Here is a 17,648-nt window from a genome sequence, read left to right on the forward strand (position 1 = left end):
TCATTAAATAAGTTAGCCCTGGCAGCCAGTTCCCCCTCCTCTCTACAGTCAGCGAGACTGGAGAGAGAGAGAGAGAGAGAGCGAGAGAGCTCTGTTTCGTCCGAATGTGGACAGGAGAGGGGGGTGGGGGTCATTGGATCTGCGGTTCTGCATTACGTCCAAAGGTGGCCATAATGTCTGAAGCCCTGTGGCTTCTTTTCAGGAAAATTAGAAATACATGGAAATAATTATTGCAATTGATTTTTACTGCCTGGGTTCTGTCAGCCCATAAAATGTAATATCCGGTTTTAACATGTCCCGAAGTCTTATCTCTGGAGACCTAATCAATGGGAGCCTGTTTGCGGCTTCTGATGAATTTTGCTATCAGGGAATCAATACTTATCAATGGTCCCCAGATAGTCAGTTTTAATGACAAAGCAGGAGGCTAATTTTGGGCAAGAGAAGGGTTCAGATCTGGACCGTTGTCTAATTAATTGTCTTCGATAGCACCCGTGACAGGTCATTCTTCAGCCTGCCTGAGAAAACTCATGCAATTTTCATTTTTCGATTCAATGAAGAGGCTTCGGCTCTGTTGGAACTGATCTCTCTTGAAACGCCAGCAGATTATCTCCACTTCATAATAGCAAATTAAATAAAAAGCTGACGAAAGCTCAGACATGCTTGACACACTTTGGAGGCTCATCTGCATTACGTTCACCGAAAAGACAGCTACCATACCTACCCTAAGAGAAGGCAACTCTGAATTTAAGATGATGCCTTTAAAGACAAAGGTTTAATACAGGTTATAATACTGTAATATATTGGTTATACCTGTATGTACCCAAAAGAAAGAAGACTCTGAATTCAAGATGGCTCCGCCCCATATTTAACAGGAAAGAACTGTGGGGGGACCTCATTTTGGATTCGGGTAAATATTGTACATTCTACAGCAGGGATCCCAAACCCTTTTTTAACCTGTGTACCCCTTCTGTTGCAAACCTTCAGCTCAGGTCGCCCATAGAGATGTAGAGAGTTAGCCCACAGAGTATTTTGAGACATAGATGTCCATGCTTGATGCTGGTCCATGGCCCTGCATGAACAGAAAGTGGTCTCTCATATAGGAGTTCCCAACCTTGGGTTCCCATGTTGTTGGACTACAGCTCCTATCATCCCCATCGACAATGGTCTTTGCCCATTGTGACAGAGGATGATGAGAGCTTTAGTCCAACAGCAACCAGGGTCCCAAGGTTGGGAAACCTCTCCCTGCATTGTGGAGGAAAGGCAAGGGGTCCTTAATGAAATCTAGAAGCACCAACCCCAACTCCCTCCGAGTTTCAGTCATGTTATGCTCCCTCATTACCTTCTAAAAACATTAGTAAGGAAGGCCAGAATAAAAGGCAAGGGGATAGTCCCCTCTGCCTTCTTGCCTCACTAACTGAAGCACTAACATGCCACACTACTATGCCACTACCATGCCACACTGCAGCAGCAAACTGGTAGGCAAAGTTGCCTTTTTAGGGACCCTTGCCCCCAGTGATGTCTTCTCACTGAAGCACCCCTAATAAGCACCTGAGGAACCTGAGGATTACCCAGAACTGGGGAGCAGGGGGGGCATAGCTCAGTGGTAGAACATCTGCTTTGCCTGCAGAAGGTCCCAGGTTCAATCCCTGGCAGCATCTACAGGTAGGATTGGGAAAGACTCCTGCCTGAAACTTTAGAGAAGCCACTGCCAGTCAGTACAGACACTAGTGAGCTAGATAGAGCAATGATCAGTCTCAGCAGATGGTAGCTACCTATATTCCTATAAATCGTCTCTATGGGAATAGAGCTATAGTTCAGTGCTAGGGATGTGCGAACTGGCTCGGGTCTAGCCTGTTCGCCATCGAACCTGGCCTCTTTGACGGCTCACCCTTGAGCCAAACAGGGCCTGGTTCAGTTTGGTTAGGCTCGACTTCAAGCCAAACCCCTCAGGCCGGCTTGGGGGTTCAAGAAGTGTTCTAGACCACTTCTAGACCACCACCCCTAAGCAGGGGCCAATTGGTTCGGCCTCAAGCTGAACTGGGGCCCAGCTCAACACACACGGAAATGAACTGGGCCCAGTTCAGTTCTAGTCTTGTTCTGTTTGAACAGAAACGGATGTCCCTTGTTCCGTGCACCCCTCTACTCAGTGGTAGAGGATCTGCTTTGCATGCAGAAGGTCACAAGTTCCAACCAATCAGTGTTTGCTATTCATTCATTCATTCGTTCGTTCATTCAGTACATTTATATACCGCCCCATACAAATAAGTCCTCGGGCAGTTGCTATCAGGTTGTGTTTATCAGAAAGCTTCTAAACATGGGCAAACATGGCCCTCCAGATGTTGCTGGACTGCAAGGACTTGTAGTTCAGCAACAGCCGGAGGGCCAGGTTTGCCCAACCCTGTTCTAAACACAGTTGATGTTGACCGCCTCTGTTCAGAACAGATCTTTTGTTTTGCAAACAAAGCCCCCAGTAAAGCAGTTTTTGGATGCTGATGCCACTGAAAAATGATGTGCTTCAGAATGCTGCACCCTTCATTCATAATGCCACCCACCTCGGGGATCAACATAAAGAAGCTGACTTATTGCCCTTGTGGTAGTAACAAAGATTGCCTGAACTGATAGCCTATAACCTAATTGGTTTGCAAGGCTGCTATGAATTTGGTCACACAATAAAACTTTGTGGATGGACAATAGACCAAGAATCAGTGGAAGTAACTCCCTTGGTACAATGCAACATCACATATACACTGATGGGATCTGAGCTGTTGGTGACTGACCAGGGCACCTTCCAGATTACACACGACAACAGTGTCACTATTGTCCACTACGTGTGCTTCTGTACTGCCTGTGTTTCGACATCACAGTCCCTGCACTGTCAGCAAGGTGCGGTGCATATGTCCGATGCCTTCTTTCAGATTTTATCCTTGCCTTTTAGTCCTACAACACTGCATATGCGTTACCAATAAATAAATAAATAAATAAAGCTGGAGGAGGGTTGTGTAAGCGATTTACATTTTCAAAACGATCCTGCCAAGGTGTATACAATTATTCATGGAATGGAGAGAGTGGACAGAGAGAAATTTTTCTCTCTCTCTCAGAACACTAGAACCAGGGGCCATCCCATGAAACTGAAGGCTGGGAAATTTAGGACCAACTAAAGGAAGTACCTTTTCACACAAACCCTGCTAATCGGGCAAAGAGGCACCTTTTAACATGGTGATTCTCTTTATTTAGCAGGGGGAGAGTAACTGGCCCTCTCCACCCCCAGCACAGTACCCTCCAGTGACAGTTGCTGGTATCTATCTTATGTTTCTTTTTAGATTGTGAGCTCTTTGGGGACAGGGATCCATCTTATTTATTTGTTATTTCTCTGTGTAAACCACCCTGAGCCATTTTTGGAAGGGCGGTATAGAAATAGAATAAATCATCATCATCATCATCATCATCATCATCATCATCATCATCGGAATTTTCTGCCATGGGATGTGGTGATGCCCACTAGCTTAGATGACTTTAAAAGGGGCTTAGAACAAGTCATGGAGGACAGGTCTATCAATGGCTACTAGTCTGGTGGCTATAAGCCACCTCCAGCCTCAGAGGCAGGATGCCTCTGAATCCTAGTTGCAGGGGAGCAACAGCAGCAGAGAGGATAAGCCCTCACCTCTTGCCTGTGGGCTCCCCAGAGGCATCTGGTGGACCACTGTGTGAAACAGGATGCTGGACTAGGTGGGCCTTGGGCCTGATCCAGCAGGGCTGTTCTTATATTCTTAATGAAATAGTGTTGGATCAAACAGACAAACAGCTAATTCATCCTAGATTTGTTAATATCTTAATTAAACAGCCTCTTCCACTCTTTGCCCTAAGAGGACTCTATTAATCAAGTCAGAAGCGAAGGCACATTGTAACTAAGTAGCCATAGCATTTATCGATCTTTTAAATAAGGAAACAGGTCCATGTAGTCACTCGCATTGACGTATTTCAACCTGCCGTCTCCTTATCTTTATTAATAGGTTTCCAGAGATTGGTGCTGGAAATCTAACGGCAGTCTAATTTACTGGGTTCCTTCCAGACTATTGATGCAAATATAAACAGGGTGATAAATTACTTTTTATACCTTGGCCAAATTTTATTATGGGCGGATTTCTGCGATGGTCTATTTTAAGCCTGATCTAGTTTGTCAACGATATTAGCAATTTCGGAGAGATATTTGGGCACTCCTCGGTTCATTTTGGAGTCGGTGATCCCATTTAGAAGCTGCTAGACAACTTCTCAGTTACAAACAGGCTTTAGAAGCAAAATTGAACTCAAAGTCGGGATAACTAATAGAAACGATGCTATTTTAACGGAGCCATTAAAAAAAAAAAAAACTTGCTGCAGATGAGAAAATTCTACATGGTTACTTCTTTGTCGCTTTCCAGCATTTGAAGAGGCATTGGTTTGCACAGTGGCCTGATGACTACATTCTATTTAGTTGTATTTTCTTGTTACGTTTACCTTTCTTCAGCTACGAAACTCAAGACAGTGTTTACAGAGCTCCTCCTGCTTTATGCAGGGACCACCAGCTTGAGTGCACTTTTTCCCCCAACAAAGAATTATGGAAGGAGGGCTGATCTTGTGGTAGCAAGCATGAATTGTACCCTTTGCCCTGGTTTGCATTTGAATGGGAGCACTGGAAGATATTCCCCTTAGGGGATGGGGCCACTCTGGGAAGAGCATCTGCAGGCTTGGAATGGAATGGAATCTTTATTTCAGTCATCGGCCAGAAACAAATACAACACAATAGATAAGTAGTCACCTCCAGCAATCATAATTCTACCGGGACTTAAAAACAACAATAACCATTTATAATATAACAATATATAGAATAATCAACACTCAAGATTTCACCAGTTGCTTTCTTACACAGCTTGCAATGTAACAAAATTTTGCCACCTTGCTGGAAACATTAATATCACTGTCAGACAAAAGGAGAGACACATAAAAGGCCGATGGCCTACCTGGGAATCTAGACAAAATAAATGACAAAAGTGCTAGCCCAATATCTCAATAAAACAAACAGTGAAGAAACATTTGATCAATCATCTCAACCGTTCCTGACTGACAGGGACATAACCGTTGAGAGGAAGGAATACAGTCATTCCTCACCAATCGTGGTTTTCCCAATCACATATTTGAGTATCCGCAACTGGGAAATTGTGACTGCCCTTGCTAACAGCAACCCGAGTTTAAAATTTGGCGGGTTTGGGGGTGTCAGGGGATAATTTTGGGGGGTTTCCCGGGGTCAGGGGGGTCATTTCTGGGGGTCAGGGGGTGATTTTGGGGGGTTTGGGGGGTCATTTCCAGGGGTCAGGGGTCGATTCTATCTATTTTTTTAACCTTATTTTTGGTCTTTCCACGACCACAGTTCCCTATCCCCTCTGTTTGCCATGGGTTTCAATGGCTCGTCTACTGTGAATTCACCAACCACGAGGTTTTCCTGGGAACGGAACCCTTGCGGTTGGCAAGGGACAACTGTACCAAGATAGCGACCCTCTAAGAGAGCTGAGGGCAGCACATTCAAGGATGCCAAGGGCAAATGCCCTTCTCGATTTGGCAAGAACAAGCTCATGTAAATATCTAGCTGGTCTATGAGGGTGAGTTGCATTACCTAAGAAAGGTACATGTCTGACTTGTCCCATAAGAGCTGTCTTCCTGAGTTGCCCTGTCTTCCTGAGTTGCTATGTCCCAAATCCACTGCCTAATTATCTCCTTGAGTTTTAAGATCCCTAAGGAGACCAACATTGGGATACTTAGGCCATAACTTTCTAATATCCTCACAACTCCCTTTTCCCATGCAGATGCAAAGTTGCCCTTCAGGACCAGGCTTGCATGCAGAAGGTTCCAAGTTCCCTCTCTGCCATCTCCAGATAGGGCTGGGAGAGACTCCTGACTGCAGCCTGGGAGAAGCCACTGCCTCTCTGTACAGACAATACTGAGCTAGATGGACCTATGGTATGACTTGGTATGAGGCAACTTCCTTTGTTCCTGCGTTTCTATCTATCGGATTTCAGTTTGTGAGTGAAGTGCTCTCAAAAGACCTCCTTGGCCCACTCGTGACCCAGCAAGGCATTGCTTGCCTATGTCCTGTTAGCCTTTGTCCTTGCAATGGGACCTAGGCTGTAAGCTTTTGGGGGCAGGAACCATGTCCTTCCAGCAAGGGAAATGATAAGTTAAAATAGCAATGGTTATTCTGGTGCCATGTAAAAGTGGGAATATAAAATGGTACACACTTCTGCAGATTATCAGGGGTGCACACTTCTTCGTCATACAGTCCTTCTGGATCCAACAAGGTGCCTGTGAACAAAAAAGGAACACATGATTTTAGAAGGATTAAGCCAGTCTTCCAGGAACAAGTGTGAATTGTCAGCTTTGCTAAGCAGATTTTGCTTGCTTTGCATTTGGGTGGGCGGTGACATGTGAACGCTGTCTGCTGTAAGATGTCCCCCTTAGGGGATGGGGCTGTAGCTCTTATGGGACAAGCATGACTTGTCCCCTTTGCTCCCATTTGGATGGCAGACTACCTTTGAGCATGGTAAGATATTCCCCTCAGGGGATGGGGCCGCTCTGGGAAGAGCATCTGCAATATTGCATGCAGAAGGTCCCAAGCTCCCTCCCTGGTATCTCCACAATAGGGCTGAGATCGAAGGTGCACCTAGGTAATTTTGGAGCCTGGACCTAAAGGACTTTGGTGGCTCCACCTCCCCTGAAAATTAAGCATCATCCTGCTCCACGCGGGGTGACCATATCATCTAGGACAGACTAAAGAGGATTTGGGGGGCCCCCAGGGGCTGTGGAGGTCCTGGACTTTGGCCCCGAAGGCCAAGAGTAAGAGCACCTATGAGTGAGAGAGATTCCTGCCTGTAACCTTGGAGAAGCTGCTGCCAGTCGGAGCAGAAAACACTGAGCTAGATGGACCAATGGTCTGACTTGGGTACAAGGCAGCTTCCTACGTTCTGTGTAACAGCGCTATAATTATTTAAAGACTAATTAAAGTTTTTAAATAATTATCTAAAAATGCTATAAGTATCTAAAAACTTCGGGTTCCCGCTCCCATGCAGCAACAGCTTACACTTCATCTCTGACTGACTCTCTCTTACATCTGCACTGGGATGATAAAGTTGGAGAGTGGGGCTCTAAGAAAACCAGTAGTGGAGCAGGAGCACTGGCGGTCTGTGTGCGGCCACCGCCGCGGCCCCACTGACCCCGCCCCCACACCCTACGTCAGACACTGGGGCTAGCCACCCCCCCACGTCTGACGTCAGATGCGGAGGCGTGGTCTGGCTGAACGGAGCCTTGAGGCTCCGTTCAGCCCAGACTGGGGAGAGCAACCAGGAGCCGTTCCTGGCGGGTGCAGCGAACACAGTACCAGCCTTTGTTTAGCTCCCGAAGGGGCCGTGCAGCCCCCGCTCGGGAGCCAAATTAGCCTCCTGGCGTCTGATGTCAGACCCGGGGTGTGTGTGTCGGGGCCACTCTCGCGGCCCCTGGTTGGTCAGCGGCCTGGGTTCTTTGAACCCGTTGGCCCAATGGTGGCTCCGCCCCTGAAGAAAACAAACTCATTTTGCCAGGTTTGGGGGGAAATGTCTTTCGCTGTGCAACTTGCAGATATTTTGCAGAGAGATCCTTGGGCAACCTCATCCACAAGCTGAATTATTGCTGTAATATTGCTATCCTGGCTGTCAAGAGGGGAGGGTGCATACGGATGTCTGTCCACGTGGGAAGTGATTGCTGTGCACAGTTTCATGAAAGCCCCCTGCATCCTTTGGTAAATGTGCACCGTGCTGATAATGGCACTTGAAACCTCGCAGCTTGAGAATACTTCATTTCCATTAGGGGCTGCTGAAATGGGGCAGTGTATGCATCCTGCAGAGCATGGAGTGGTGCTACACCCCACAGCTGAGCTGGCATCTTCTGGTAGGATGTCACGACACAACAGGGGAGCAAAACAGGAAGGACCTGCCGTCTTCCTGAGGTTTTCTCAATGTGGTAAGAGAGATTCTGGCCTCCTGATTTGGAGTTGTGGCCATTAAGATGACTTACCTCTTGCTCCTTCTCAAACTCTCCATTCTTTGCCCAAATTAAACAATATTTTTAGTTTATGAGGGAGGCCCACAAATTTTGGTCACCAGTATCATCTCAGAGGATAAATGCTCACACTGATTTCTGGCAAGGTCCACCCCCTCAGAGATGGAAAATAGGGGCTAGCATTGCTTCACTTACAGTTTTCACCCCTTCTTTTATTTATCTCTCTATTTATCATTAATTTTTTATACCGCCTTTCATTCAAACAATCTCGAGGCGTTTTACAAAACATTTAAAACAATATAAGACTATAACGACACATATTTATATACAGCTTTTCAACGAAAGTTTCCAAAGCGGTTTACACAGAGAAATGATATGTATATTCGAGTATAAAACAGTCATACACCATAAAAATATTAAATTGGAATATACAAATACAAATCTAATTCAAAGTTTTAAAAAAACATACACGATAGAACCATAAATTACAGAGCAACCGCAAGAAAAACAATGCTCACATAGAAGTCTGGGGGGAAAGCCAAGTTTTCTCTTGCTTTCTAATAACTGGGATGGAGACTGAAGAACGGATTTCCACCGGGAGAGCATTCCAAAGTCTGGGGGCAATCACTGAGAAGGCCCTGTTCTGCGTGCATGACAGCCAAGCCTCCCTCATTGTCGGCACATGGAGAAGAGCCCCCTCCGATGACCTTATCAAGTGGGCAGCCAGCAACCCGTGGGAGCAGGCGGTTCCTCAGGTATCCCGGGCCCAAACCGTTAAGGGCTTTAAAGATCAAAACCAGCACTTTGAATTGGACCCGGAAACAAATTGGCAGCCAGTACAGCTCTTTCAAAATGGGCGCAACATGATCCCAGTGGGCAGCTCTGGATAAACTCCTAGCATCCCTAGACACAATTTATTGTGGCTGGGGACTCTGGGAGTTGTAGTTCAACAACAGTTGGCAGGGCCAGGTTGGCCCACCCCTGGGCAAGATACAAATAGTTTTGTACCCGAACCGTTCCACATATCCCTATAAAGAAGTTGCAGGCGGAGGAGCATGAGATATTTGTTTGGGCTGAGAAAGGGATATGCATGTTTTTCTGATGCAGGCTCAGAACCAGTGTTCCCTCTAACAGGGATTCCCAGATATGACTACAAGTCCCATAATCCCCAAGCAAAAGACATTGCATTGGTGGATTCTGGGAGCTGTAGTCAACAACATCTGGGAATCCCTATTAAAGGGAACACTGCTCAGAACATCCATCTCCATAATGGGACATGCAGCTCACTGGAGGATCAGGATACAGATGACCTGTCACATGCAGCATTTCTCAGTGCTGGATCAGTGCTCCGGAATCCAAGAACAGAAGGGCTCGGATTCAGACATGCAGCCTGCACTCTCAGTATGGGCACCTCCTTTCAGCCCAGGGTGTCCCTCCCAACCCGGAGGCCAGAGCGGCCCTCCTTACCAATTGCCCAAGATTTGTCCTCCCCTGGACCGAGGCGACACGGATCCTTGTAGTGCGTAAACAAGGCATGCTGCTGCTCCAGCTTGTCATCTGCAGGGAGAAGAGGAAGAGATGAGAAGGGGTGAGCCTGCTATTCACTTATTAATCATTTGAAATATTTATAATAGCCCTGCTCCTCCAGTGCAATACTGCTCAGGGACCTCTCACAAAAACGTTAAAGCAACGAGCAACATCACATCATAAAACAATATCAGATGGATAAAATAAGTAAAGTAACTAAAAAAACAGGACCCAGTTGAAACCAGATTTAAAAGCTGAAAGTTAAGAACACACCGGCAATAGCTGTAGATGAAACACTAAAAGGCTTCCCGAAAAAGACGGGTTTTGAGATGCTCTTTAAAAACCCCGAGGGAGGGAGCATTGGCATGAGAAGAAAGGCAGAGGGAAAGGCAGGCATTTCCAACCTTGTTTGCGACTATAGCTCCCATCACCACCTGCTGCAGTCACTCCGGATGATGGGATTTATAGTCCAACAAAAAAATCTGAGAACCCAAGACTGGGAACCTCTGGGGTAAGGCATGAGAGTCCAAAAGTAAGTAAAAGTAAAGTGTGCCATTGAGTCGGTGTCGACTCCTGTTGCCCACAGAGCCCTGTTGTCTTTGGTAGAATGCAGGAAGGGTTTACCATTGCCTCCTCCCGCATAGTTTGAGACGATGCCTTTCAGCATCTTTGCTGCTGCCTGATATAGGTACTAGTGGGGATTTGAACCAGCAACCTCATGCTTGCTAGGCAAGTCATTTCCGGCTGTGCCATTAGTCAGAGAGGGACCACAAAATGGCCTCACACAGAGCTCCCTTAACCGGGTCCCTTATAAGCAATTCCACAGGCTTCTTTGCTGGATACTTTTCTCTTCTTCTTCTTGGCTCCTACAGTAAAGTAACATAAGTAGTGGCAACAGTGGTCATTTTTAAAAATATGATTACTTATACTGGGGATGTCATGGTGGGGAAAGGATTTGGATTTTCCCTCTCCAGCATGGGCACCTTTTCGTGTCCACCCCTAAATCTAGGGCACTCATTTGTACAGTCCGACTTTCCAGCCTGTTGGGGATCTAAGCATGGGATCGAAACATGCCTCGAAACCAACGATCTCCTCCCATCGTTTCCTGCGTCTCTCCTGATAAAACTTCAGCAGGTTTATCCGCTTCTCCCGAGGACTCCCACAAGTGGCTGCCACTGGTGCTAATGATGTCGTTTGTCACTGTCTATTATCAAGGCAACACAATCCATAAATCTGGTTTTTACCCCCTACTTTCTTTAAAAAAAAAACCCAACAAAAAACAACTGCTCGAAAGCTAAGAATAAAACCATGCTTTGAAGGCAACGCCAATGAGATCGCCTAACCAGGGCGTCCGCTTCTGCATCCTCCTTGGCAGGTCGGAGGACTCGTTTGCATGCCGGTAGCCAAGGGGATGGAAAGAAAACGGGACACTGTCATCTCCTCTCCCAGAAAGGAGCCCCCTGAGACTCACGCTTGTGCCTTACTGGCCATTTTATATGTGGTGCACACTTCTTATGGCCATTTCAGATGAAACTGCATCTATGTCATGAGGGCTCCTTTAGCAATAACCTAATGACTATTTTTGTCTCTGAAGAGCTGCAACACATTCCTGGTCTGCTTCTTGCTTGGGGAGGGGAGTTGGTTTTATGGTAGCAGGTGTGAATCATCCCTTTGCTAAGCAGGGCCCTCCCTGGTTTGCATTTGGATGCGCAACTCAATGTGAGCTAGTCTTGGGAAAGAATCTTTGCCAGTGACCCACCAGAGGGTCTAGTGGCACAAGGGGCCAACAGTGTTCTGCCTCTCTTCAGGCTACCAGCAAGGACAAGTGGCCCATAGGAAATCACTGTGCTGGCATGGAGATGGACCGCATTAGGATAAACCATATGACGAGCCCCTATGTGGCTTGTTGAAAAAGATGATTATCACTACCATTTCAATGGCCATTTTGAGAGACAATTCATTTCTGCTTGAGGATAGTCCCTAAAGACCACTCCTAAGCAACAGATTGCCTTGGGTTCTCTGCATTACTGTGGTCTTTCGGGAACCCTGGAATCTTGGCTGGAACTATTCCAGTAAACTAGCTTCTGTTTTATATCCATTTCTTCTGTTTTAATACATTAGGCTTTATTCATTAAACAGCAGAACTGTGTCCGATGATTAATTATAGCTTCGCTTTGCTCCCGCCTGATAACAATATCCACATTGTAATGTGCTAACTGCTGTGGAATTTAAATACATAAGGAGCAAGCGCAATTAACAATTAAAAGAGAGCCCCTCCCTCACCTCTTTTATCAACATGTTCCATTTTTTGGAAAAATTGGTGGTATAGAAATCTAATAAGTAAATAAATAAGCAGGTGTTGGTTTGAGGATGGAGGGGAAGGAGCTTGTCTCACCTGATGAGCAATTGTCAAAGTTGAGATCTCCACAGAGTACATCAAATGCCACCAGCTCCTCTGGATTGGCTGTGCTGGAGGAGGAGGTAGATTTTCGGAAATCAGCCAGCCAATCCTGAAGCAGATCCAGTTGTTCACACCGAACAGTTGTGTCCCCTGTACAAAGGACAAGGCAAGGATGTTGGGCATTTAATCATGTTTGCCTTATTTGTCTCTTCAGTGACTGGACCCTAAGATGCAATTCTGACATAAACACTCCTCTTAAGGAGAGAAGAAGGTGGGTATTCTATAAGGGAAGATCAAAAGCACTTTCAATATTCAATAAGAGCAAATATAAGAATATATTATACTAGTAAAATGGGCTTCCAGTTGACAAGCATTCCTCCTGTACCACAAAATGGCCACGCACTCTCCCTTCACTCATTGCTTGTCGATGTTCAGAAGAGTTTATGTTTTGAGAAAAAAATGTCTTGATATCTCCAGCACTTAAGCTTTTCTGTGATTTCTGATTTCCTAATTGATTTTTAATGGAAATCTGACATTGACTTGCATGCAGTTAACTTCAAGAGGTGGGGGAGGAGAAAGAGAAGGGGGAGGAAAAGGAGGAGGAGGAGGATGAAGAGGAGAAGGAGAAGGAAAAGGAGGCGGAGGAGGAGAAGGAGGGGGAGAAGGAGAAGGAGGATGAAGAGGAGAAGGAGAAGGAAAAGGAGGCAGAGGAGGAGGAGGAAGAGAAGGAGGAGAAAGAAAAGGAGGCAGAGGAGGAGCAGGAAGAGGAGGAGGATAAGGAGGAGGAGGAAAAGGAGGAGGATGAAGAGGAGAAGGAGAAGGAAAAGGAGGCGGAGGAGGAGGCGGAGGAGGAGAAGGAGAAGGAGGAGAAGGAGGAGAAGGAGGATGAAGAGGAGAAGGAGAAGGAAAAGGAGGCAGAGGAGGAGGAAGAGGAGGAGAAGGAGGGGAGAAGGAGAAGGAAGAGGAGGAGGAAAAAGAGGAGAAGAAAGAAAAGGAGGCAGAAGAGGAGGAGGAAGAGAAGGAGGAGAAGGAAGAGGAGGAGGAAAAGGAGGAAGAGGAGTAGGAGTAGGAAGAGGAGAAGAAGGAAGAGAAGGAGGGAATGAGGAAAAGGAGGAGGAGGAGAAGAAAGAGGAGGAAAAGGAGGAGGAAGAGGATAAGGAGGAGGAAGAGAAGGAGGAAGAGGAGGAGGAAGAGGAGGAGAAGGAGGAGGGGGAGGAAGAAGAGGAGGAGGAGGAGGAAGAGGATAAGGACGAGGAGGAGGAGGAAAAGGAGAAGTACGAAGAGAAGGTGGTGGTGGAGGAGGAGGAGGAGGAGGAGGAGGAAGAGAATCTACTGCTTTTCATCAAAAGGTTATCAAAGCAGTTTATGTAGCAAAGGAATGAAAAAATGGTTCCCTGTCTCAATCAAAAAATGAACACAAGGCAGAAAACCATCAACAGCCTCAGGGAGGGATACTATGCTGAGGTGAAAGGTGAAAGTTGTTCTCCCTGCTAAATATAAGCGAGTTTCCACTTGAAAAGATGCCCCTCCTTTGCTTTAGTTAGCAGGGGGTTTATCAATATGCCATTGCTATAGTCAAATACAAAGCGCTGGAGAGATGCTAGTCACTCCCCTGCTAAGAGAGCTGCCCCTTTAAAAGATGTCTCTTTGCCCAGTTTAGCAGAGGGAATGGAATCCCTGTCCCAAAGAGGCTCGCCATCTCAAAAGAAGCCTTAGGGAGACACTGGAATCAGCACCAGCCACAGGGAGGGATGCTATGCTGGGCTGAATAGGGACAGTTTTTCTCCCCTTGCTAAATATCGGAGAGGAGCTACTTTAAAAGGTGCCTCTTGTCCCAATGAGGAGGGGTATTAGCAGCAAATGCACAACAGCACATGGATTCCGCAGGATGCCAAAGAGGCAAGTTCCAATAGAAAAGGGCATTACAGAATTCTGTGAGATTCGTATTTTGCTGCAAACAGTGCTAAAGTCCATTTCAAACAGAAGTTGGTGCAACTTCTGAAATCCACTCCTATTGCTGGACATTCCGAGGCTTGTAAAAAAACTGAGATCCTGCCAATCATTCCTCACCTGTGCCCAACCCCTGCAATCTGCCAAGCAAGGAGAACCTCCTTCCACCCACAGTGGCCATCCAGATGGCTTCCAGGACATCTACAAGCAGTGACTGATGTTATGAATAAAAGCGGCAAAGGCTTTTGCTGTTACTCCCCAGCAACTGCTATTCAAAGGTATACTGCCTCTGAACATGGAAGCTGCATTAAGCGATCATGGCTCATTCCCACGGATCGACAAATCCTCCATGCATTTGTCTGATTCCCTTTTAAAGCTGTCTAACTAGTGACCATCACCACACCTAGTCCAGCTGCTGAATTTGGAGCCACAGAAGCCCATGTCTTTGATAAAAGTCTGAAGATCTCTGCTCATGGCACCACACTCAGAATATTAATGGCAACTCAAAGAAATGCATCCTCATCCTTAGCTGGGCCAGGCCAGATGCAAATGGATGCAAGAGATGGGGTCGCAGCTCAGTGGCAGAAGATCTGTTTTGCACACAGAATGGCCCTGGCTCCGTCCCTGGCAGTATCTCCAGGGAGACCAGGGAAAGGCTCCTGCCTGAAACCTTGGAGAGCTGCTACCAGTTAGTGTGGACAACCCTGAGCCAGAGGGACCAAAGATCTGACTCAGTATAAGGCAGCTTCCTATGTTCCTACGAGATATGACGAATCAAGGGTGCAGTGCAGTGCAGTCCGACAGATGCTCAAGGTAAGGAAGTACATTTATGCAGGAGAATGAAAATGCTCTGGGTGGAGCATCAGGAAAGGATGACAGAGAGGCAGCTCTTTGGGTGACAAAACTCTGAAAGCAAACTGGGTGATGCTGGAGTTCCAGAGGAGGATAAGATGACAGATTCACGCCATGCATTTGCCTGTCTACTCAGCCCCCCAAGCGGCCCCCAAGGTCTAAGTTGTGCAGTCAGTTCCACGTCACCAGGCGGCTGCTCCTGACGGTTTGCTCTTTGATTTATTGCAAGGCGTACCAATTTGAAGCACGGGCTGCAAATATCCTTGCCTGACTTCCTCAGTTCATCATTCACACAGTTCAGCTGTTTGGCTTCAAGGGTAATTTGGTGCCGGCTTGGACGTCTTGCTTTCAAATTGCCAGCAGGAGCCTGCGATGTTCGTGCTGCGTACAGGTATATTTGCATTAACGCATTCTGAGCTGTTTCTCTCTAGCATTCTATTACTTCATAGGAGCAGCTTTTAGACAAGGAGATTGTATAGACCTGTCAAATGTTATGATCATGGCTGTGTTACGTATGGCACCAGGGACCTTGTCTCAAACCAGGAATTCAGACATAGGCGGCACCTTATTCTGAGCCAATTTGCCAGCTCGCCAGAAGAGGGAGCTAATGGCTTACTGTCTTCTGCACTTGGACACCACCAGTATGCATGGCCAGAAAAGGTATTGCAGCTATCTGGGTACAGGCCTCTCAACTCAATGTTGTCCCTGCATTCAATATAACATGTAAATAACTGTACCTGTGAACAGATCTTTACCTGTGTACGCTATTCACAGGTTGTATGAGTGTTGAACATAATATGTGAACTCATCAGAACCTTTGGCTCTGCCCATATGGTTCTCAAAGAGAATTCAGCTTGCCCTGTCTCTTGCATGAACAACTGGGCATTTTATTAAAATTTTATTTTTTCATAGTTTGCTGTGAGGCAAGCCTCTTCAGTCCAGTGATTTAAACACAACTGGAGCCTTGTTTATAAATCAGACTGGTTGTTGGAACATCCATCCCCCAATGAAAAGGTCTTTTGGAAAGGAGGGATGGGCGAACTGGCTCAACCTTGAGCGGGTTCGACATTGAATTGGCCTAGTTTGAGACCTCGACCTTGAGCTGAACCAGGCCGGGTTTGGATCAAGATCAAGCTGAACCCCCGGGGTCGATTTGGGCCTGGTTCAGGGGTGCCAGGGATGTTAAATTCTTTGGGGTGTGTGTGTGTGAAAAGCAGACGTACTATCTCGGTGGTTGCTGCTGTGGGAGGGGGAATCCAGTGGTTCCTTCTCCCCTACCAGCCAAGCCTGTCAATTTTGGGCCTCTGAGCATGTGTTGGCCATTTTAGAGGCTGCCATGCATGCGAACAAGACATTGCATTGTTCACAGGCATGGCAGCCACCAAAATGGCCAACACATGCTCAGAGAGCCCCGAAAGACCGGGGGGAGGCTGGCAGAGGCTGGGGAAATCACCGGAGACTCCCCCGCAGAAGCACCTCCCAAGGCCACGGAAGCCCTCAGTGACAGTCAGTCCACCTTTGCCCCCAACCAAAACAATAACGCCCCTGGCATTCCCAAACTGGGCCTGAACCGGTTCAAATTCAGTCCGAGCTGGGCCCCTCATTCAGGGTGCCAAAACTGAACATGCCCAGTCCAGTTCAAGTCTGGTTTGAACTTGAACTCAACTGGGCAAACTGGTTTAGTGCACATTTCCATTGGAAAGCAGGAAAATTCTTTTGTACTAGTCAAGCCATACCAATAATGTCTCTAGGATCATAACAAAGAGAATAGCACTTTGCAGTGCTGTTTTCTAACCCTCCCAAATAACAATTTTGGTTCCCACATGCTCGGCACTTCAGTTATTGCCTAAACCTGTGCCAAAGCTTTCAATGGATTGTTTTGTACGTTTGTGTTTTTCTGTGTTGTTTTCTGGTTTGTTTGTGTTGTTTTTTTAAGCAGAACACTGAGTGTGGGTGCTAAACATAAGGGAGCATCTTTACTCATCAGTATAACTCAGCGAACAAATCAAAAGTAGTCACCATGAAGAATGTAGAAGATCAACTTTGAATCATTTCTAATTAAACCAGCAAGTGGTGTGCTGTGTGTATGTGTGTTGGGGTGGGGGGTGGGAAGGGATTTTCCCTGTTTTGATTAGTAAATCTTTTTAAATTATGCCTGTGACTGGCATCCCACTCTGCCTGTTTTTCAGTAAAGACATTCTGTCTGTGACTGGCAAACCGGTTCGGTTTGAAGGCTCAACCTCAGACTGAACCGTATCCGGTCCAGACCGAGGTAGAACTGAACCACTCGGACCAGACTGGGCCCAGTTTGAGTGGGGCGAGGAGGCTCTCCTAAGTGTTATATTACTTCATAAAATGTAAGAACTTATTCCCGTTGGTGGGAGTCTTCTGAGATCTTCTCTGTGCCAAGAAGGTGCTCTACGTCTGAACTATAGCCCTTCCACTCAACCTTCCAGTGACTACAAGCTGTAACATCTGTTCATCCAGGAAGCTGAACCTTTAGACATAGATGTTTTAATTCTAAAAATGGAACCAGCCCTACTTTCGGCAAGAAACAATGCGTGGCCTTTTAAAAACATTTCCAAATATGTTTTCTTTGAGAAAGAGATCCCAGATCCGCACCTTATGTGGCTGAACCTTTCTTTTTCGGCCTCTCCTCTCCTCTTTTTTTTAAACATGAGAAATGTTTTGGATCTGATAACTAACACAGCCGAGGGAACGCCACTGTTATGAACATCAGGTTCTTCTATTTTGTTCCGTAAACGAACCGAGATTTATTGAAGGACATCTAAGCTCTTAAATGTAAGCTCTTGTATTTGAATAGAGCATGACAGATAAGCCTGGAAATATGAAGCAA

General features: G+C 46.4%; 1 protein-coding gene across 2 annotated transcripts in view; it reads right to left on the reverse strand.

Moving 5' to 3' along the window:
- Positions 1 to 17,648, reverse strand: part of SMPD3 (sphingomyelin phosphodiesterase 3) — a 176,587-nt gene that overhangs the window by 18,569 nt on the left and 140,370 nt on the right. For both annotated transcript variants that reach the window (XM_053270919.1, XM_053270920.1), the window contains 3 exons: positions 11,984 to 12,139; positions 9,529 to 9,618; positions 6,270 to 6,333 (listed from right to left, as the gene is read on the reverse strand). In XM_053270919.1, the coding sequence (XP_053126894.1) occupies positions 6,270 to 6,333; positions 9,529 to 9,618; positions 11,984 to 12,139 (310 nt within the window). The remainder of the gene's footprint in view (positions 1 to 6,269; positions 6,334 to 9,528; positions 9,619 to 11,983; positions 12,140 to 17,648) is intronic.

This window comes from Hemicordylus capensis, chromosome 9, assembly GCF_027244095.1.
Source record: "Hemicordylus capensis ecotype Gifberg chromosome 9, rHemCap1.1.pri, whole genome shotgun sequence".
NCBI lineage: Eukaryota > Metazoa > Chordata > Lepidosauria > Squamata > Cordylidae > Hemicordylus > Hemicordylus capensis.